Source organism: Ixodes scapularis, unplaced genomic scaffold (assembly GCF_016920785.2).
Source record: "Ixodes scapularis isolate PalLabHiFi unplaced genomic scaffold, ASM1692078v2 PGA_scaffold9__187_contigs__length_104089568, whole genome shotgun sequence".
Taxonomy (NCBI): Eukaryota; Metazoa; Arthropoda; class Arachnida; order Ixodida; family Ixodidae; genus Ixodes; species Ixodes scapularis.
The window spans coordinates 85,584,340-85,608,066 of record NW_024609884.1 but is presented as its reverse complement, the minus strand read 5'-3'; the positions used below and the strand labels follow the sequence as shown (position 1 = coordinate 85,608,066).

The following is a 23,727-nucleotide window of genomic DNA, read 5'->3' as shown; positions in this document are numbered from 1 at the left end:
CAGAGGCACTGGCGTCGTTCTGCAAGGTCGAGCACGCTACGCTCTGCTGTGGGTTTGCAACTATCCCGCTTTGTTTTGACCACTGATTGTCATTACGAAGGATGAACAAAAGAAATTTTCGTTGTGCTCTGCGCCACTCCGAATGCTCCAAGTGTTCGCGTCAAGATTAGCTGAGGTCCTGGTTTATACAGCGGCTTTAGACGAGCATCACTCCAATATAATTGCTCCTGACAGGGCAGCAAGAATGACGCAGCAGAGCACGTGACGTGCGACAGCGTTCGTAGTGGTTTTTCCGACAAACGAGGTAACCGAATCAAATAATTGACGTTATATATCGTACACCACATGTTCCTGACATTTATTGTCAAACAACCGTGCGATCTTGACTGCACCGAGGTGCCGCTAGCAAAGCGAAGTTCTAGGGCACGATCTATGAAGCGCTGCTTAAATTGCTTCAGGGCAGCAAATAAATTTTGGCTCTGCGAGCATCAGAAACGGAAATATCGCGATACAGATGCAGCCATGCTGAACGCTTTGCTCTGGCAGAAAACGCTCACTTTCTTTTCTATTATTCATAACTGCGCGCTCACTTTTGACCGGTAACTTCATGAGCGTTGGAGGGATTGGTGGCGGAGTCTGTTATACTCGGGGACAACTTTTCTTGGAAGTGCAGTCAAAGGTACGGGCACGCGTGCCCTCTCCAATTTTGAGAGCCGACCAAAGCTGTGCGCGAGCTCGCCTCCTCTTCTCGGAAATGCCGAGAAAAGTTGTCCCCGAGTATTCTCAACTCCAGCCCGCCCCACGCCCTCTCGCGGACGAATGAAGAACCAGAGGAGCGGGGAACGGCGACGGAGACGGTGCAGGGACTGCCGGCCTTGGTTACTCCATGTTCGGATGGGCAAGCTCGTGCATCAGCAGTTTTAACGAAAACAGCGATTGCATTATAATAGGAATTGTTGTGCTCCGCTTCGTAACTTTTAAAAATCAACATGATATTTATCTTAACACGTAAACATCTCCGTCACTTGCGATGTGCTCCTGCTCTGACAGCTCCCAATTCGTAGCCGAATAAATTAATTCTAGCACACAGATCAGCCAGCGTCAGCAAGCTGGCGCGGATCTCTTTTCCGTCATCTTGGCACTGAATCTCCGCCATCTATTCATCGCATTAGGCGGGAGTTGGTACCACGAGGGTGCCACACTATTTGGTTCCCTAGTAGACTTCCGGTAGCAACGGACAGTGATCGGGTAAAAAGATTCTTCAGAAATGGACAGTGATCGGGTAAGAAGATTTTTCTTCGGAAAAGTACCTGTTATACGTTTGTAAGGACCTGAGCGCTTTGTATAACGTAGTACAAATAACAAAAGGATGTGACACAAAATGAAGAGAAAACCCGAAGCGCGCAGGGGTCCGCTGATAGCGGGAGGTAGCGAGCTTTTTTGCGAACAAACATCGGTGAATTGATGTTTCTACTGTTTACACAACCCACAGTCCACACGTGCTAAATCACAGACCAGCCAGCACTCGCTTGCAATTGCGGCCACCCAGAAAGTGCCCGTGCAAAACACGCAATCACAGCAATGAACGCGCCCTTATATGATTTTATGGAAATGTGTATTAGCGACTTGCGTGGCCAAAAGCGGTCGCTGCGGTCAGCTTTCCACTAAAGCCCCTTGATAAACACATCGAGGGGCTTTACTTTCCACGATTGGCCAAACCACGGGCATATATGAGCACTGTCCGATTGTCAACTTTGACGGTGTTAGTTTGGGATTGCGGTGGCTCCTAGCTTCTACTGTGCTCTTTAAACACACCATCGAACTCGTCGTCGCACCCGATGGTAAGTAGCCAGAATAACAACTATTGACGTCACGGCGAGGCAAATCCCAGTCTTGACATCACGGAGGGAAACCATAAGAGGGCGCCACCGAAACATCTCGGCGCTAATAGGGTGTTCGAGTTGCGAACAGCGCACCGCAGCTCGAAGCACGTGTAGCGATAGCTCGCGCTGTAGAGCCCAGGGATCCTGCAGGTTCAATCACGGCCGGACTGGAAGCGCGCGCTTCCAGTCCGGCCGTGGTTCAATGTCCCCTCTTGCCCGTTTGGATCTGGATGAGCATTGTACCGGAGTGCGGTCGTGTATCAGTTCTTCGTGGTGCACGTCAAAAGCCCCAGGCTAGCGGATGCACCGCACTGGCTATATTGCTCGGATACGGTGGGTATAATATTGCCGCCATACTCGGGTAGACTAAACTCGTACAGTATAAACAACTAACAACTAATTTATTTTGTTACGAACATTTGCTACAAATGTTGAATAGTTAAAAAGCAAACTAGTAAACAAGCTATAGACCTTTTCAGACTCGGTCGTATGGGAGCTGCCATTGTGGAATCACGTGACGCGGCCGCCTTAACGTTACTTGAACTCGTCGCTCCACTCTCCTCTCCGCGCCTTGGCGAAGGCGCTCGAATTCGTGTTTTTCGTCTCCTTTCGCCGCATTTCTCGCCTGACTTTGTAAATTGTCGTCTGATACTTATATCTACTGCTTAATATGTGCACAACTTCTACCATTCATTGTGTAACACGTTTTGACTATTTTTAATGTCGGTGTAGAGGATACGTGTGAGGAATCACGCGTATCCTGTACGGGTGTGAAGCACTGGAATCAGCTTATCCCTGGCGCATATTGAGCCCAGTTACTTATGACGACAAGTTTGCTCAGTGATAATGACGCGACTATCCAAATCAGTAGCTTAATGTACATTTATAATCGTGCATTTAGGATCTCAATTAAAATAAGAAAAATAGTCAGCGAAAGGTGTTTTTCCTAAAAGCATTTCGCTTGGCGTCTTTAACGTAATCGATAATTGCTTCATATAGTATGGGTGAACTCGTGGAAATAGGCAACGAACCTTTAATTTCCATTCTATTTGATCCTCGTAATCGTCAACATCAGGCAGTTTGTTTGTTCATGATATTACTCCAAAATATGTTAGTCCTTCTTAATCGATTTTGCGGCGTAAAACGTCGCTTAACCTGTTCATGAAAAAAAAAAAAAAACTGTACACCGTACTTGTTCCCATGTCTGCAGTTATTCAAGTGCTTTCAATAATTTTTTAGCAGGTGGAATTTATTTGATTTATGTCAACCATTTCAACACAAACGTCTGGACTATCTCGGTGAAAAAAGGTCACAGGAGGCTTAATATACCAATGCTAAATTACCCAATCATCAAGGAGAATGTTGGGAATGTAGGTACACGCGGCGCACACAATCACCTTCCCCGTATAAAAGATTTTAAGTACATAATCAGAATAAGGCGTTGACAAAGGCGCGTGCAAGATGCCTTTTGTTTGGGGCTTTTGGTTTAGAAGAGTTACGGCTGCAGACACCAGCAGGTGCATCGCGTGTAACTACACTCGCAGCATGCTTCTTGGTGCTTTAGTAATTTAGCAAAAAGGTATATTGAGAGTGCTGCCGACGTGCGCGATCGAAAGCGTCGCTGTGGTCGGCCTTACACGATTGGCCGAATGCTGACTTTGACGTCGGCAAAGGATTTCTCATCGACAGAAATAAGAGGAATGTAAGAACTTCAATTTAGACGGTGCTGGCCGTGATGGTTTTGGAGCGCTATGATTTCAAGCTTCCACCATGCTCATTACAAACACCATCGAACTTGCTGTTCACAGGGTAATGACGCTACAAGAGGGAACCGTATGAGGGCGTCACCAAAACAGCTCGCAGCTTATTAGCGAAGTGCGCGACCAAAAGCGTCGCTGCGGTCAGCTTTCCCCGATTGGCCAAGCCACGGGCATAAAAGCATTGTCAGACTGTCAACTTCGGCGGTGTTAGTTTCGGAATGCGATGTCTCCTAGCTTCCACTTTGTTTGTTAAAGACACCATCGAACTTGTCGCCGCAACTGATGGTAACTAGTCAGGGTAACAACTCGTGACGTCACGGCGAGGCAAATCCTAGTCGTGACGTCACGAATGGAAACTATAGACGCTTTCAAGCAGCTGTGCATGGGCGGCGCCATAACCGACCTTCAGTTCTTGTTTCCTCTTATTCTGTTCGCTTCACTTTATCATTGCCACTGCAGGGCACGTTATCGCCACTTTAGGTGCTATACTGCGTCCTTCTCCCCTGCATAGGCCTCTGTGGAGACTCGTCAATGCCCGCTTCAGTGACTCGTCATTTCGGTAAAACAAGAGAAGGTCGGCTATGGCGGCTCAATCTGGCGCGTGATTAAAGCGTCTATAAGGAGTATTCACTGGACGCCATATTTGTGGGTGCTGTCTAGAGCGCATGCTCATAACGAGCCCATATTAATAGGTTGCTAAGACCGGCAATCATGATGGTGGGAGATGCACGTTCCAAAGGAACCATGGAAGCTCGCCATCTGCACGCGCTCAGCAGTCGCGTACACAGCTATGGCCGCCAGTGAAAACTTCCTATAAGAGGACGCCACCGAAGGCTCTCGGCGCTAATAGACCTTTCCCAAAAAGAGCCCGTGGCCGGTTCCATTTTCAGTGTTCGTGCTCATGGCGTGTCATTTGCTCGCTTTTGGAAGCAACGACTATGCGCGTTCGGGGCTGAGGAGATCGCAGGATGGGCTGAGTATTTGTAAACATTGAAATAGTGTATAGGACCCGCAACGTGATGCAAAAAAGAAGCCGTCTGCATAGAAATCAGCAGGGTGCAGCGTTGTCGATGCCGGATAGCGATTTACTTTTAGTGGCTGGCGACGCCGCAATGTACAAAACGCATCTGCTTCAATAGAGGTCTGTACGTCACGGGCTCATGAAGTGGTGCCTAGCATTTGACTTCAGCCAAACTTACCGGAGGTCACTTCCCTAGAGCCCTTTAATTTTATTTGGTGAATTTTGCGCAAGACAAATGTCCGACTTCACTTGACGGGCTTCTCACTTATCTGATATCCTGAGCGTGTCATGAGCAAATGTCCATAAAAAATAGTTTATTTTCTAACGTCAATATTGTGAAAGGCTGTTAATGAGATATTTAGCTTTGTCGATTGTTAAAGGGGCGGTGTAACGATATTCAATTGAAATGTTTTTCACTTTACACGAGCTTACTGGCACTAGTGGGACTCAAGGATACTCACGCGCAACGCCACTGACCAACAAACTCCTTTGTTGCGCTGTAATTTCGAAGACAAAACCGAGTGTTTTCATTCAATTTCTCCTTCGCAAAACCTGATGACGTAGCTGGGCGGTAGCAGTACCGCCCAGTGACGATATTTGAATGCGGCTCATAGATTGGACCCGAGCATTGCGTCGGCACTCGATTTGAGCTCGTGATAATCTATACCTTGAGAAGCATTCGGGTAGTGTCCTGTGTCCAATCGCTACAATGACGACAACAGCCGAACCATAACAATGTCTGGAACGCAGCGCGTGTCCTGTGCCTTGCCAACCCCAGCGCATGGCTATGATCAACATTGGCGGCATATAATCGGCTCCAGGTCACGTGGCCGCTTGTTCTGGCTGCGAGTTGAGGGGGGGAACTTTGCTCGTTTTCTTTATTTTTTTGCTGCGACTTCGATTGCGTGTGGTGAAAAAGGAACGGTTATTTTACTGGTCATTAACGTCAGGGATTCGTTATAAGCGGTATTAGCGCAAAATACAATAATCGTTGCATCGCCCCTTTAAGGAAACTTTCCACTCGGCCTAAGATCTATCAAATTAGTTCTCGAGTAATTAATTTCTTTAAAAAAGCAGTCCGAGACAATATTACATTTTTTCGTAAGACTATCTGCGTCATTACAGAAGATATTTCTTGCCTCTGAAATTCACAAAAAGTTGGTGTTCACGAAAATCAAACAGTAAACTTTCGATTTCATGTGTTTTTTGTTTGCGATTCAGCCGATTGTTAATAAGGTTGTCGACCTACTTTCTTACTATGCATCAATGCATTAGTCGGTTGATTGATTAATTATTTTCTGTAAACTAGGGTCAGGGGGTGCGGCCTTAGAAAATGGGAACCTTCCCGGTGTTCAGTCGTTTCGCCGTCGAACCTGCCTGAAATTAAAGAGGCCATAAAATTAATTTTATGCTGGGATAAATAATTTGGGATTTGGATTTTAATACCGTATTTACTCGAGTAATAGCCGCACTATTTCTGAACAAGGCCGTTGTCTCTACTTTCCCGCAAAGCACATATACAGACAATCATCGCGTTGCACATAAATAACATAGCGAATAAATATATCTAGAACATGAGTCTCCATACAAATGCAATCTGCACAGCTGGTATATTTGTAAGAAGACATTATCTTTGTCTTGTAAACCGCTGGAATCATGCTGTCGATCGCGGTGATTAGCAATCAGCATGCTCCGCGGAAAAGCGAACCTTCAGGTTTTTTTCATAAACAATGCGGCTATTACCCGAGTAAATACGGTAATCGCGTATCGTTTAGTGGGGCAAAAGAAAACTAGTAGAAAGCCAAACACCTGCTTTTTGTTATGAAAATTTGAAAATATAGCGGACTATTTCTTGCCTCCTTTCCTTCGAAAGCTCTTCGCCTTTTTACTGCGATACATCCTCGGTACCCAAAGCACCTCAGCCGCACGCAGCTCACGCATTGGACACGAGAACTGCGTCACTCGGACGTTTGCGCTCGTCAAAAATCATTTCGTCGATAAATATTTGGATTCGCGTGCGTGGCCAATGAGTGCCGTGACGGAACTTATCATCACTTGCGAATGACAAGTTCTATGGTGTGCTTAAAAAGCACGCTGGAAGCTTGGAGTCATCGCCTCCGGTGCCCAAGCACGTCGCGACCACGTGATTTCTCATTTCGCTTTTGAGTTGAGGATGAAAGCTGAGGAGGAACATGTTTCTTGTATTACTCTTTAACGACGAACATCACTAGATCCAACATAAGGTACTCGCAAAAAAGTAAACAATTATTACACGAAACCACTGCGTAGTTCTCAAAGTGGCTCTGCATACCGCTGTTTTCTTAGCTGCACGCTACAACGACACATGGTTACATAAAAACATTAAGCGAAAGTGACATAAAATACCCGCATAGCCGTGAGCGCGCTGAAACCGGAATCAACCAAATTAAAGTCACCCAATGGCGGCAAGTGCTGCAGCCCCCCTATCCGCCGGTGAGGCAACTATTCGCGACTCCAGCGACCTATAGGGGGCGCCACCACCAAACAAACATGGAGGCTGGGTCCAGGTCGCGTCGGCTCGGCCGGGCCGCCTGAACGGGTGGCGCATTCAATTTAACAGAGTTTCTTTTATTTAATGCTTAATTTTATAGGTATTTGAACTGAGACGGTTAAGTGTAGCCGGTGAGCATAAACTTGCAAAGCATAGTTTTGTTTTCCTGGTGTTTTTTGTTCATGTCAAACTTTCATTTCGGAGATTTCGTTCAAAACCTAAACTACGGGCTCCGGAGAGACGGTAACAGACTCTAATTAGTTTTGATCATCTAAGGAAAGCGGCGATGACTACAGAATTGTTCTACAAAGAGTAATTTTCAGCTAACTCGCATGTCTGGACCATGCGATTTATCTGTCCGCGAAATCGAGCTTTTGTACGTATCCGCGTTTAAGAAACAGCTCCAGAAGTCTCTGCTCGGTCAACAACACAGGCTGCAGAAAATTTTAAAAAATTAAGCAAGCGCTTCTTGAGCCAAGGAGCATGTTAACCCTCTAGCGCCCCACTAAGCAGCTGATACTCGTATTTCAATTCAGGTTTTAGTAATAAATCGTGAAGTCATTTTGACGTACTATGTCCCACTAAAGCGATATCAGTATATTCCTTGGGTTGAAATATGAGCTTAGTTTACTAGCTATTAGGTGAACTACTGAATGAAAGTATATTTGACAGAAAGAGAGATACTGCTTAAACTTAGCCAAATGGTCCTAGCCGGTAGCACGGAGATGAACGCGGACAAACTGAAGAGAGTTTTCATCGGGGATTCACGCAGAACCCCTCTGCATTGAACTTGACTTCGAAACAAAACGGAGAAAATGAGTATTTTTTGTTGCCGGTCAACCCGAGCAATGTAGACGTATATTGCTGCTGGCTTCGACGGGGGTATAATATAAATATTGAAGGCGCGATAGATCCTAATGCCGTGAGAGCTCCTAACTTTACGAGACGCGTCCAACACCTTTTGAAAGCAGATAATTTCCCTCATTAATCATATGCAGCGAGAAGGTTTTCTTGAATAAAGTAATTGCGAAATCAGCCCAACTCCTTCAGTGTGGTCCAGAGGCTTTTTCGGCGAAAAGCAGCCAAGGTGAATAGCCAACGCACCGACCGGAGTGGGTGGCTCGAACTTGAAGCTTATCGAACACAATTCAAAACTCAAGAAAAGCGGCTATCGAACCTTCCCATTCACTTGATTTGAACATTAATTGGTGTTCCCTCCAGTGAAACACCTCGTCCGTCGTCCTCATTCCACTGTTGCACATCATTATAAAGAAACCCCTTATCAGTTACCAAGTAGTCGTCACTTTGAATGTGATACGAGAGAGACAAGAAATCAAAACGTTTTTCCGTGATTCCTCCCCATCCAAGAAATCGTAAGCACGCGGACGTGCGCTGTGGAGTGAACGGGCTTTCAAAGATGTGTTGGACGGTAACAATCAACTGAGGCTTCACTACACTAATGAACACTCAGGCAAACTTAAGAATTTTCGAACCTTCGTCAAATTACATTGTTCGCCACCGCGCTGACAACACCTGTCAGCCGTGAAAGCCACCAGAGACGCGGAGGGGCGCGGAGCGACCTGGTCCGGCTGGTTCCCGGTTTTTCCGCTTGGTGGCGTCCGTTTTGCTGGAGTCGCGACCGCTCCTGCCACTGGGCCAGACGTACGCCTCGCTGTTTTGCGATACGAGCATGACGTGAGCCACGCAGGTGAGCACCAGAGTTGGCGTTTCTCGAGCAGGCAATTTCAGTATTGAAGTACACATTCGAAAGAAAACTTTGAAGCAAGATATTTACAAAACTACACAAAGCACACACATAAATATTACTTTGTAATTTAGGGACACTTCCAGCCCTACTAAAAAAATTTAAAAAAAAGTGGCGGAGTTACTTTTTGCTTTAGGCCACGGATGGTGACTGACAAAAGCCTAGTCATTTGAAAATAAAAAAAATCGTATCTATTTTGTTATTTACTATTACTCAATGACATCTAAAAGATATTAGAGGGCCGTCCGGAAGAAACATCATTTATTGTTTTTTAAACTGGGGTAACAGTGATCGGCAAAGCTTACAACGCATGCTCACTAATGTCTGCGCACTCACTTCCCCGCAAAGAAGTAGGAACACCAATTATTAGTTTTTTTTTTTTATCCGCTCAACAAGTAAGGAGGAGAAGAGAGCATGCTCTGATCTTTATTCAGCTGCAGTTACAAAGAGGTGTCCACCCCTTCTTTTTTTTGGCCCCGGAGACTGCTCGGCCCTTGGAGCGCGAAAAGGCTCTGCCTTTTCTCTGGCTCAGCTTAGTAAAGTGGGACCATGATTCGTGCTCCGAGCGCACCGCGGAACGGTATGTACGCAGCCATTTCCAAGAGCGTAGGGTGTGACCTATTCGGTGTCATGGGCGCAAACACGCTCTGCTAACACTTTCTAATTACTGTGATCTACAGAAAAAAACCTGGCAAGTGCACTCTAAAAAAAAAAAAAGAAAAAAAAAAAAGAAGCTTGTGCATTTACTTTTCCGCATAACACTCGGAGAGCCAATCACCTCAGCTTACGGAGGCAGCTAAGCGAGTGAAGATGCCGAAACATATGTTTAGACCAAAAAACGCAGTCTGAGTTGTGACACTAAGCAATGCAAGCGTGAAGTGTTCCATTGCTTACTGTCACAACTCAGACTGCATTTTTTGGTCTAAACATATGTTTCGGCATCGCCATTCGCCGAGCTGTGTCCGTAAGTTGCGGTGTTTGGCTTTCCGAGTGCTGTGCGGGAAAGTAGACGCACGGGCTTTTTTGTGGAGTATGGCGTGGCTCAGCTGAACGTTAAAACCCGGAAACATTATATTCGTACATGAAACGTAGTTTTCGTATGGACTGTCCTAGCGGCGATCGCATTTTGGCAGTCCCATTTTTTAAAACTCCATCTCAAGGGCTCTCTGAGTTAGCCCAGCTATACTTCGTTTCAGCTTCGGTCCGAGCGCTGCCGATGTTATGAGCCGAAGGGCCAATCAAACAGCGCAAAAAGCACAACGTCATGGCGTGCTCTCTGCGCTTGATAGGACCAGCCGGTGGAGGAGCACGCACAGAGAGACGGCAAATACCGGCAAGTCCTATCAACTGCAGAGAGCACGCCATGACGTTGTGCCTCTTTCGCTGTTTGATTGGCCCTTCGGCTCATAACATCGGCCGCGCTCGGTCCTAATTGCTTAAACGAAGTATAGAAAATGCTTCCCTTGCCAGTATACTAATGAAAATAAAGCTTTTTTTACTTGTGGGCGGGAACTTGAATAAAAAGCCGCACACGAGTTTTAAGCGCTTCTGGCAGCTGCCTTTCTAGATGTTGGTGAGCTTGACGGCCAGCTACCGTCGCTTGCCGAACGGATAGGCGAGCACCACTCAACTGTTTTTATCGCGTACTGCACCGTAAATCATCCATATTAGAATTTGATTGCAGCGTGGTTTGATGGAAAGTTAGCCCCATTATAAAACCTAGATGTGAACTGCAGCATTGCTGAATTCCAAGAATGACATCCCGGCTGGCGCACCATCCGAGCAAGAGCATGCACGTGAAGCTGATTGACTCGCAGTGTAAGGGACACGGCCGGACTAGATTCGAGCTCTTCTTTTACGAACTGCCTGTTCCATCACAGGTGAAAGAATGTGCATCGTTGATCATTCTACACGGAGGCACTATGACCCAATTATTCTCGCTGTTCCACCCTGCCGTTAGTGGGTTCTGTTTTGCGTCACTCAATGCTTTACTGTTACGTCCTGGATTGCAAGTCGACATCGGGGAAGACTTCTGGCTTGCCTTTCCACCAGCTGCCCACCGATGAATCGCTAAGAACTCAGTGGAAGGAGAGGATACCAAGGGAGAACCTTGTTACGAATGATAAATCTCCTTTTACGGTTGTGGGCAGCAGGCACTTTAAACCGGAGGATTATGTACCGGGATACCACACAAAGAAGCTGTCCCTGGATCCGTGCTCACGGTGTTCGATGGGCCTTCGTAAAACTTAATGCCTGCACCCAAGAAAGCCAGAAGAGAACCTGCTTTCGAAGAGTCGGCATCTGCGCCGAATAGCAGAAAGTTAAAGCTAGATGTGTGTGCTCCCCAAGAAGATAGACCCATCTCACAGCCAGTTTTATTACGCCACCACTGTCACCATGCGTCGCAAGAAATTTAGTCTTTCTGCATGAGCGATAACCCCACTGAGGGTCTGCACGAGCTAGTCTCCTGAACCGGCGCCTGCCTCCTTCGAACTAAAGTTATGGCGGCGTCACGCATGCATGGAACGCTTAGTGAGATCGGTCTATTGTGATCAGACCGAGCAAGATGAACGGAAAGGGTCCCAAGCACGCGCTCCTCTGCCTTTGACTGCATGCATAGCCACAGAAAGTTCTCCTCGAGTACAGACCTTTTCTGCAAGTGCGCCGCCATCTTGAATTGACGTCACTTCCAGTATGGGCGAAAACATTGTTTTGCCTTTGCCACGCCAATAGAAGGCATTTAGGATATAAACGTAACCGTAACACTTTCTCGTTTTGCCTCCCCTTTATTTTGTTACTATTCGCAGGTTGAAACGTTGGATTATTTTTTCATCGCCCATACCGGATACGCCTATTAGGTTGCTGGGGACGAGAGTACACAGAAAATGTCTATAGTTGTGCGATTTTGCGTGCGTGCAGCGATTTTGGCCCTAGAGCGGCGCGATTTCTGCCGTCGCGGCGCTCGTGCAGCTCAACCCCTGGTGCTGGCCAGAGCGCCGGGACGGTAGAAATCACGCTGCTCTAGGGCCAAAACCGCTGCATGTGAAACACGCTTTACGATCGCGCTGCGGCGCTGCTCCCGGCCGCCCAGTGGCGCTTGCAGCCAACTATATATGTGGCAGTGCTGCATTGGAATTATAGGCGCTGTCATGCATCATTCGAGAGCCCGTAAGACCAGCCAGAGCCGTATATATATATATATATATATATATATAGAGAGAGAGAGAGGGTTGGCCATACATTGAAAAGTGTAGGAGGTAAATGAGGAGGCGCCATGGTTCGAAAGCTGGCTGGGCGTGTTCCAGAGCGTCTTCAGAAATTGGAATGTGGGTGGCCAGAAGCCGCGAATAATACCATCGTGGTGGTCACGAGAAACAAAATTAGTAAGTGCGCCGGAGCAACTCTCGGTGACTGAAAATAGGGGTACTTGATTTTTGGATCACGCTCATGCAAAATAAAAATCTAGCAGAACGATCGACGCAATTCGTACACCAGGCGCCGAGGGCCGGGAATCTGCCATCCGAGCGGTCAGACTCGGTCCGAGCGAAACAAAGTATCATAATCTAAACATCAAGTACACAATATTTTCAACCATTGAGGAGTTACTACATTTAACTCTTATACGCTTATTAAAACTGTTTCTCGCTACCACCGCTAGGAGATTATTTTTGGGTTTTGGTTGGTCAAGAGAGCATTTCAAGCCCCCTTTCATCGTCTAGTGCAAGCCCTGGCTCTGCCCGCTCCTTCGATTGACTAAAATCTCTCTATATGCGACTCTGGACAGCCAGCGCGTATCTAGTCCGGCCATGTCCGAAAAGAGTTTCGCACATGCGCGAGTTTGTTTCATTCCTGAGACTGATTCTGTGAAATGTCGTGTTTTGATGAAAGCTACATATATCCATCTATAATGATACCCACTATGAGAACAGCTATGAAACACTGACTCCCTTTCTCGTAATTGAATACCTAAGCCGTACGCGTGCAGCTGCAAGCTTCGGCTTGCCTGCAATCAGTCGAAATTGAGCGTAGTTCGATCTAGCGCTCTCCTCGCTGGCTACCGAAATTGCGGGGCACTCGATCCGTCGTCTTCGCCAAACCATTCGGTAAGAGGCTGGCGCAGACGAGAGGGAGGCCGTACGAGAGCGTCCTGCGGTCGGGAGCACGAGCGGGGGCGACCGGGCCGGCCAGCCGAGGTCCCGCGGGGGAAAGCGGAGAGCGCAGCCTTCCTCCTCGTTTGCCGAGAAGAAGGCCAGCGCGGGAGACGTCAGGGCAAGGCGCGATTCGGGTCAGGTTCAAGAGGGCCCGGTGAGGATGTCGTCTCACGACGGGCGGGCAGGAAAAAGTGGTCACGTGGTCATCCCTCCCCCTCCAGCGCGAATGTTAAAAGACGTCTTGGGGGGTGCGCTGCCTGCATACGCACTGTCGCTATGGATGCGCGAGCTGCCACCCTCTGCTGTCTTCTGGTTGTCGGCGCGCTCGGCCAGCTCACCGAGCCGCGTCTCGAGGCCGGTGGCTGGCAGCCCGTGCTGAGCCGCGCGGCCGCGTCACCCGGCAAGCCGGAGTCCAAGCTCCAGATCCTCAAAAGCGGTGGCGCCCGGAGCCTGCCGCCAAAGCGGGACCGGTCTTTGGGTGCCGAAGCTCGACACGACATCCCGGCCTTCTACGTCTGGTTACCCACCGAGCTGCTAGACCACATTCGACCCCAGGGTCAAAACTTTGCTCAGCTCCAGTCTCCGGCGGAGTATCAGCGGTCCAGGCCAAACTACCTGCCCAACCAGAACATCGACGATATGCCGATCATAGCGCAAAACCCAAACGTGGGCCTCCGGAGCCCCGAGGATGGTGGCTACTCGCTGCAAAGGGGCAAGGGACACTCGTTTCGACCGCCAACTGAACTTCCCAGGCCTCAGGGATACGATATGTCGGGTCCTGGAATGACCGACGATTTGCCTCCGTTTGTGGGTCGCCCGCAGTCGTCCAAGGCGGGTTTCAGCGGTGACAAACTCAGGAGGCCCTCCGGTGGCTACGGAGGAGTTCTTCCGGATAGCCCGAAGACAACGTACAATTTGGGTGCAAAGGACAATGGTCAAACCTTCTTCAAGCCTCCGGGCCAGCAAAGAGAGCACAAGAGCTACAACGGATTCGACTCTGGTTACCAGATGCCCCCTGGACAGGGTACCTTTTACTCGCCCGGAAAGCCCGGAGGTCCGGCTGGGCGGCCCGTTGAAGAGGAGCATCCTGAAGTCAATCAGCTGGACCCAAGGCGTCGTCCGGCATGTAGCCCCGTCACGTCGGCGGCCGCGGCTGTCACGAACCTGGGCAACCGCTCCCTGAGACAAGTGGCCGACAGCCTAGGCGCCGCTGCCTTCCTCGATCGGGTCGGCATCACGGAGGGCGAACTGTTGGCTCTCACTGGACAAGACGGTAAGCGAACGTGCCTCGAAAGCCGCAGGCCCTCTGCTCGTACATCATACAAAAGCTGTTCGTTGCACACAATTTTCTGCGTCTGAAGCATGTTACGAGCAGTTATGCTTCACACATTTGTATGAAGGTGTCTGCAGGCAGATTTTGTATTACCAATCGGATAGGAATGTCTTACAAAGACGCACCTGACACACTGTCTGCGGATTGCCTTTTGTATGATTTATCAGCAGTACGACCTCGACTTTATGCTAACGTCTTCGTTAAGGGCAGCGAAATCAGCGTGGTTTTCGGGAGTGATTGCGGTTTTTTTTCTCCGAAGGGGGTGTGAGAGTTCTGACCAAACCTCCCACCTGCTTCGGCTGCACCTTTCTTGGTGCGGTTTCGTACTCCCGTGCCTTTCTTTCTTTCAAGATTGAAGTTTCAAAGCATACATCGCGGTAATGGAGTTCTTCCAAAGTCAGTTTTTTCATGTTTCGCCATGAGGCATAGCGATGTGAGCGTCTTCTGAAATCATAACTTATTCAATGTTTTCAATTGATATATATTAGGTGCGCGATCTAAAACATATCACACATGGTGCACGATTAACATGAGGTACTTAGCATTTTTAAGCGTCATTTTTAAAAGACAAAGCGTTGATCAGACTTGTAAAATGACGAACTCGTATGAATAATGATCATGGTAAATGAGAGCTTAAGACCGCGTTATTTTTATTTCTTTGGATTGCATAAAGAATCCTGAAAAACAACCGGGTAGCTAATTAAAGATGTCATGCAACGATATTGGGTTGAAATATGTCCCTATCTTTACAAGCTTACTTTGCACTTGTAGGACCCAGACTTGTACGTAATCCGTTACAAGTAACGAAATTACTTGTAATCCCTTACTTTTATCAGTAATTTTGTAACGGAATAATTACATATTTTCTAGAGTAATTTTAAAGTAATTCCCTTACTTTTTTGACGTAACGGATTCCTTGTAATCCGTTACATTTTCTTTTTGTCAGAACCAACCCCCCCCCCCCCCCCCCCCGCCCCCATTTTAAATAAAGGTTTTTTATTTTTTTTTATTTTTTAAAGTCGAGCGCAGTGACACTGTCACGCGAATCGACCAGCGCAAAGGGAGGCTTGGCACTCTTCAGTTCCGCAAAGCTTTTTTTGCAACACCAAGCCCCTGAATCTATCTTTTCTTTTTTTTAAGACCCTAACATCAAGGTCAAAAAATCCAAATGAACAATTCTCGGAAAAAAAAAAAGGGGGGGGGGGGGGGCAAGTTATTTCCGCTTTTTTTTAGTCCCTTTGTTTTTTCTTTGCGATCGAAGACGGGGAGAGGAGGACACCAAGTGATTGGGCGCCTCTTCGATAAGCTCGAGGCGTTAAGTGCACTGAAAAGAATTAACAATGTCCTTCTCGGATATAGTGACTCCGACCATTTTCATAATGCCACAACTGGAGACAACGCTCCGTCTACCCTACCCCTTTTATGAGTCAGCTTTTTGCGAGCATTTAGAAAATGGTAATAGTCTTCCTTTCTTCTTCTTCCTGTTTTGCCCCAGCAGGACTCATCTTATCTCAAGCAGATATTTTTACAAATAAAACATAATGGTAGCTGACGTAGGCTTGATATTCTGGGCTCGAGGAGAGAGTGAAATTCGTGAGTGGGGCCATAGCGCGGCTTACTTAGTACTCTACACTTTGCTGCCCGTGGCTTCAGTGGACGTCAATATGGAGAACACCGGAGTAAACTGCAGTCGGTTCGTGCTCCGTGCGTTTTTGAACGGCACCAAGAAAGGTACACACGGCGAACATGCATTTGCATTTCCCTGTTTTAACCGACGTTATAATTAATTGTTGTTACGAGTGTCCTTCTTTTTCTTTTATTACTTATATTTATATGCTGGAAACTTTTTTTTTATTCACCAACGTCTCAAGTGAGGCTCGAACTGTTCAGAACCAAAACAAGAAGAATATCGAGCCAAACCTTATTTATTATTTAATTATCACCTTACTGTTACAACTATGTTTGGATATTGATGACTTCTACAGCTTCGCGATTTAGAGAATGGAGAATTTTAGTAGATCGGTCCGATGACTCCGATAACGATATCCGATACTTCGCCGCCGTCTTTGCGTATACATCATATCGTTATCGGGTACCGTCATCGGGGGTATCGGATGTATCCGAAGGATCTACTAAATCTCTCGAATAGCAGGCAACGGCTGCAAGGACGAAGCTTTGCTCTACATTCGAGGTAATTAGTACTTCCCTTGCTTCGCTGAAAAAGCTCACTGCAGAGCATGAAGCATTCGCGAGGAACAATATGGCACTCCCATCCAGTGCCTCAGCTCAAATGGTGTTCAGCGTAGCAGTCGACGTATTGAGTAAGAGATAATGCAAAATGTCTGACAAAACATTTGAGAGCCAGCTGTAGCTCAAAATACTCAAGGTCATTAAATGGAACAGGTGGCAAGAATAAGAACTTGAATAACCCTCTTCCCTTTGTTTCTTACTTGAGGACAATAATGTTAAAAGTAACGCCACGAAAGTAACGGATTACTTTTTGGGGTAACGGTCAGTTACTTTCATGGGAGGGTAATTGTAATTGTAATAAATTACAATTTAGCCTTGAGTAATTGTAAATGTAATTCCTTACTATTTTTCAGTAACGTGTACAAGTCTGGTAGGACCCAAGTATATAATCGCACGCAACGTTACTGACCAGGAAGCTTCTTTGTCGCGGTTTAATTTCAAGGATAGAAGCGGACTTTTTCGTTCAGCCTTTCCTTCGCGAAACTGAATGATGTAGTAACGGGGATCGCATTGTCGTCGTATTCATAGGGATTACCGCGTAATTATGATATTAATATGTAGCTAATTGCTATGACACGAGCCCGTGACAGACAATGCCTCGATGAGCATTCGGGAAGTGGCTCGTGTCCAGTCGCTGCGATGGCGGGAATGGCCGAACCTTAACACTGTGTGGAAATCAACATGTGCCCTGTGCTTTACCGACCTCAGCGCGTGGCTATGATGAACATGGGCGGCATTTAATCGACGCCAGATCATAGGGCCACTTGTTCTGACTGCGACTTGAGGGTGTGAACGCTATTTGTTTCTTAGTAACTTTTTCTGCAATCGTCATGGCTTGTAAAGAATAACGCTTATTTCGTAAATTACAAACGCCAAAAAATAATATTAAATGGCACTTGCTAAAAAAAAAAAAAAACGCTTCCATTGCTTTTTTAAAAACGTTTCACAATATCCTTAATGCACGCTGATCCCGTTAAAAACGTCAAAGAGAAAGTAAACCTTGAAATGCGCGATAAGAAAGTGAGAAATGCGTTGGGCTCCGATGATTTGTTTAAGCATTCTGGTACCTTTGCCTTCTAAACTTATGCCCCCTTGGACGGTGTATACGGAAGGTATTAATGGCCGAGTCTGTTAATTCGCATCGCAGCACGGAGCGCGTGGGGTGAAAGCTCGCGCTACAGAACCCAAGTAGTATTCGCGACTCCAGCAAAACGAACGGCACCTAGCGGGAAAACACTGAACTGGCCGGAACAGGTCCCTTCGCGATTTCTGCTCGTCTCTTCTGGATTCCGTGTTTTCATGTTGTTGGGGGTTTGCGCGACCGAACAGTTCTACCGGTGACTGTGTCGTAATCGTAGTATCGCGTTGTGACCCAGGTTGCTCTGCACGCGACCTATGGAACCGCTTGAACCAGACATTCCGCGTTTGTCAATGTTCATCAGCACCGTGGAAGGACAGTGGGCTGTCCTTTCCTCGTTTCTTCGAAGAAAGTCAAGCCTCTGGAAATTCGCTTACCCCAACACATCGCCGCAGGTTCGAAATGTGGAAGATAAAACGCGGGGGAACCAATTTTGAGCCCAATGCTTACTTTCTGGTGCCCCAGCGTTGTACTTTGAGTTGGCGCATGGCACAGCACGACCTGGATTCGACCGCCATATTTACCCGATAGTGGAGTCCCCTATAGGTCGCTGGAGTCGCGAATGGGTTCAATCCCCAGCCCTGTCCATTTTGATCTGAATGAGCATCGCACCGGTGTGCGGTCGTGGATCCCTACTGCACGATGCACGTCTAGAAATTCAGGATAGCAGTCGTACTGCACTCGCTGAATCGCTCATCTACAGCATTAATCAGTGTCGCCACACTTCAAAGGCCGACGACCTGACCCTGTCTAAACAAGAACATCTACTTTGATTTTTGACCCTCATCGTTCGCAAGAGCTAAGTGAATCATTTGTATAATGAGTTTTTTTAATAATGTGTATCCAAAGTCGGCTATTTAAGGTAATCAGACATCTTGCACGGGATTCGAGGGAAATATGAATACGTAAAGTTCTAACACAATGTCCGTTCCAAACTGTGTCTAAGAACCATGAATTTTAAGAGACATTACGAAATTACAAAATTTCAAATCTCACAGGGAGATCCAACGTAGTAATTTTTTTCCCGAAGCGAAAATAAAGTGCAGTCATGTGTCGTTAATATGACCGCCGTTAATATGGATACCACACACTCTAAGATATTTAGGTCGTCTGCTCTTCCGCGAGGCATTTGGGAGAGCCAATTGCTGCGATCTACACTCTAAAATAAGCCTTCGCGTCTACTTACCCGCTAAACACTCAGAGACAATCTCTGCGATCTAAGAAATCAGCTCAGCGAATGATGAGGCGGATTATCCGTTTAGATCAAACAATGAAGTCTGCGCTGTGGCTTTACGCAATGCAAAGCGTCATGCTTGCATTGCGTAATATGCCACAGCGCAGACTTCATTTTGAGGGTGCTCCGCCTCATCACTCGCTGAGTTGATTTCGTTGATCGCAGAGATTGGCTCTTTGAGTGTTTTGCGGATAAGTAGGCGCGCAGGCATTTTTAAGAGAGTACGGAACGGCGAATGACGAGGCTCATGATAGACAACAAACAACGGTCTGCGCTGTGCACTCTAAAAAAAGCCCGTGCGTCTACTTCCCCGCACAACACTCGGAGAGCCAACCACCGCAACTTACGGAGGCAGCTCAGCGATTGACGATGCTGAAACATATGTTTAGACAAAAAAAAAAAAAAAAAAAAAAAAACGCAGTCTGAGTTGTGACATTATGTAATGCAAGCGTGGCGTTTTGCATTGCTTAATGTCACAACTCAGACTGCGTTTATTGGTCAAAACATATGTTTCGGCATCGCCATTCGCTGATCTGCCTCCGTAAGTTGCGGTGATTGGCTCTTCGAGTGTTGTGCGGGAAGGTAGACGCAGGAGCTTTTTTTAGAGTGTGGCACTGAGCACGGTGAAATGTCATGCGCAGTGCCACAGAGCACATAGTCTTTTTAGGTCTAAACATATTTTCCAGCCCCGCCATTCGCCGAGCTTCCTCCGTAGACTGCAGCGCTCTAGCAAGTGCTTTGCGAGAGAGCAGGCGGTCCCGATTTTTTAGAGTGTATATGGACACAATATTCGAGGACAAACTTAAAAAATACGAGCATTTTTGCCTTGTTATTACGGACAACTCACATTATCGACGATTTTTGGGGAACGAGGGTGTCCATAATAACCAGAGATCACCCTGTATAGGCCATTAGGAAAATTAAGCCTATCGAATCCTCGTGGGCTGACTCTGCCCGATTATAGTTCTTCATACACTCTAAAAAATGTCTGTGCGTCTACTTTCACGCACAACACTCGGAGAGCCAATCACCGCAACTTATGGAGGCAGCTCTGCGAATGACGATGCCGAAACATATGTTTAGACCGAAAAACGCAGTCTGAGTTGTGACATTAGGCAATGCAAAACGTCACGCCTTGCATTGCTTAATATCACAACTCAGACTGCGTTTTTTGGTTTAAACATATGTTTCGGCATTGTCATTCGCTGAGCTGCCTCCGTAAGTTGCGGTGATTGGCTCTCCGAGTGTTGTGCGGGAAATTAGACCCACGGGCTTTTTCTAGAGTGTATGTTCTGATTGTGTAATATGGAGCGTTAAGAGCAGAATGAGACGTTAGCAACTGCATAGATTGATTGTTGAAGGGGGCGTCGTTCCAGTCTGTGATTAGATTGGTAGCATCACTGGTATTAAATACTGAGGATACGAGGAATAATAAGGCAATCTAGTTGAATGTATACAATCCGTGTTTGTTGACGATTGGGCTACTTGTTCATTTATATTAGCGGAAAACAAACAGCGCTGTGTGTGTCTACCGCCTTCTACTCTGTCCTTGTCCCTGCGCTGTTTGGTTTCCGCTAATACAATCCGTGCATGGTATTCCCGTGGATCCAATGACTTGTCCGGTGAATGATAATATTCATATCTAAAATTAATCCGAAATTTAGCAGGTGCTACGTAACGCGTCACAAACAATGCCCGACAAAAGGTCGGGTATTACGCCCGACCTTTTGTCGACCAAGTACTACGTAACGCGTCATAAACAACCTCGCAACTATTACGCGGTAATTTTTTTTTTGTATAATGAAGTAATGAGGATCTTTCTTTCCACCAAGAGCTGTTCCGGTAAGCACGTTTTGTTCCTTTTCGAAGGAGGAAGGAATGACGATGTCTCGTTCCCTAAAAACGTAAAAAAAAAAAAAAAAAAAAAAACCGGTTATGCAACGGCCACACCCTCACATTGCTCGTATACATCATACAAAAAACTCAGGACATGATGGTAAAATGATCTGTAGACACGCGACATGAATGCAAGCATGTTTGCTTGCATTCATGTGGCGTATCTACAGAGACATAAGGACATTAGACTGAAATGGCTCATAATGCACGATTTTACGTGCACAAGTCTCAAAAGCTTCGGTGAGGCGACGTTATGTCGGGAAACCTTGCTCACGACATCGTATACTCGATAGACGTTATTTATTTATTTTATCGACCCGGCGGCGTAGGAGCGTATCTAGCGGTCATGTGAGCGAGCAGGGAAAAAGAACTGTATTGAGTTACTTATCTCGAGAAGCGGAGGACCAATCATTAACAACGTTTCTTTTTTTTTTTTTTTTTAGAGCTTAGTTACGCAGTGAAGGGGGCGAGCGGCATGTCTTGTAATAATCATGGACTCGAAGTGCTATAACAAGGAGCCCACCCCGTTTTGCCAGTGACTGCGCGGCAATGAACGCTATACCGTTGGCCCGTGTTTCACTCGCTAAGCTGAATAAGGCGAGATCAAATTATTGTTCCTCGAGCACCGTAGATCAAACCGCACGCAGATATTCCTAAAGCCGGGGTCGCTCTGCTTATTCATCATACAAAATACAGTCTGCGAACGGAGTCGAACGCAAGTAACCGCGAGATCCGTCCTTCGAACGCCGCATGGCAGCGACTTTAAGGAGAAACTTGGCGCGCGGCATTTGAACCACGGATATCGGGTGACTTATGTCTACCATACTGTTTTTTTGTGTCATGTATAAGCAGTGTGACCCCGGCTTAAGGGAGCTCTCTTTTCCTCCTCGCAGGGGATCGTTGTACGGCTGACAACTATCCTGAACTTGACATAGGGCAAGTGTTTAACGCACTGCTGCCAGACGGCAGACTAATCCAAGACCGTAAATCCGTGGTCTCATAGCTAGTGTAGAGAAGGCAGTCCGCAGACACTGCCTGAGGTCTTCCTTGCAGGACGGTCTTGTGACGTTGGTCCTACTGGCTGCAGGTGCCTGTTCGAAGCGTGCATGAAGCCGTCATGCTTGCTTGACGCGTGTCCGCAGATGCCATAATGTGTGCAGACCGTGTCTTTCGGACGATCTGTGAGCAGTTTGACTGCGACCTTTAGCCTACCATTAAACGTGATCTATTTATCCACAACGCCCCCGCCCCATTCCTACGAATACGCACACACACGGAACAATTTGGCGTGCCACGTCTTGGTGGGAGACGCGAAATCCTCGACACGTTCGAGAGGCGCCTCTTAGGCCGCAGTGAGACGTTACCACATTTAAAAAGTCTTCCCCAGCACTGACTGAAAACAACAATAACAACAGCAAAAACGCTTCGAAGCGAGAAGTGACGCTATGTTGCCGTGCGACGCGTCTCGGCTAATGATGTTCAGAGCATAAGAGGCCTCGTCTTATTTAGGTGGTGCTGCTCTGACCCTTCGCCATCTAAATAAACGAAGGCCCCCCCCCCCCCCCCCACCCCCCTACACGCTTCTCTCTCACTTACTGCATCGTGTCGCTGCGGTCGACGATTCACTCAGATTGTTTATGCAACATTATTTTAAGGTGCCTGGCGGAGCCTTATCGCGCGATGTTTTTCGTCAAGTAGATCCGAGCTACTCCGACAGTTTATATACCAGGTGAAAACCGGAGATGGAACAACGCTGTAGGCGTACATGTTTTTCGAACGAAAAGGTGATAAACCTATAGTCTGGACTGAGATCAAGTTCTTGGAACATGGCCTAGGTAAGCACGTCCCACTGCCAGTGGGCATACCAAATCCACATTGGAATGCACCTTTGCCCCCTCCAATACCACCAACTTGGCCCCAAAAAGGGGCTTTAAAACTTCATCTTGACATTAAGTCCTACTGCAGCCTACGGTACGAGCCGAGAGGCAAGTCAAGCAGTGCCGAAAGCACAACGTCACGACGTTCACCGGCTTTCTGTGCGTGCTCATCCGCCGGCTCATCCAATCAAGCCCAGAGAGTGCGCGACTACGCCGTGACTTGACGCTTTCAGGCTGCGTCTGAAGGCTCGCTTGTCTCCTAGGCTTTGACCGCGCTCGGACTTAAGGTGAAACGAAATATAAAGAAGAGCGGCAGAGGAAGTCGCTCGGGTCGACCAAAAGCCGGATACGTCGACGAGCAGATACTGATGATTTGTTCGTCCAGTAACTATAGGCCCGCAGCTGCTTTATTGGAAGCGTGCGACAAGACGGTGGCGCCATGGTGCGGCTCCTAGCATAAGCATTTCGCTTCGAACAAGGCCATACTGGCGTAGATATCCTGTGCAGCAGCAAACCTTTGTTTCTCATTAATGTCCGCTTACCTAAGTACAACACTATACAAAACGTTCGGGGTCACACACGGCACTAGCTTTTTTCACGCGAGGCCTACAAATTAAAAACACAAACCCCGTCCATGAAGCGGCCAAAAACCGCCGCGATCATCTCAATTCCTCTCCGTCTATATATACCCGTTCCATCGACGAGCGAGGAGCAATCTGACAATAAGAGGAGCGATAAATGCTTCTCATGTATATTTTATCAATTACTGGCACCGGTGAATGTCGTTCCCTAGTGATTTCCGGACCGTGGAACACACCAACGCTTTGTAGAGGCATCTTCCAGCGCAGATAAACGAGAAACAAGGCAATGTGCGTTGCCGTCGTTGCCG

The 23,727-nt window shown here is 47.2% G+C and overlaps 1 protein-coding gene across 1 annotated transcript in view; it reads left to right on the top strand.

The window, feature by feature from the left end:
- The first annotated feature begins 13,375 nt into the window (after positions 1–13,375).
- The window catches only part of LOC8029048, a 73,595-nt gene continuing 63,243 nt past the window's right edge, over positions 13,376–23,727 (top strand). Inside the window, exon 1 of the mRNA XM_029968311.4 lies at positions 13,376–14,383. Coding sequence (XP_029824171.3) covers positions 13,387–14,383 — 997 coding nt within the window. The 5' untranslated portion in view covers positions 13,376–13,386. The remainder of the gene's footprint in view (positions 14,384–23,727) is intronic.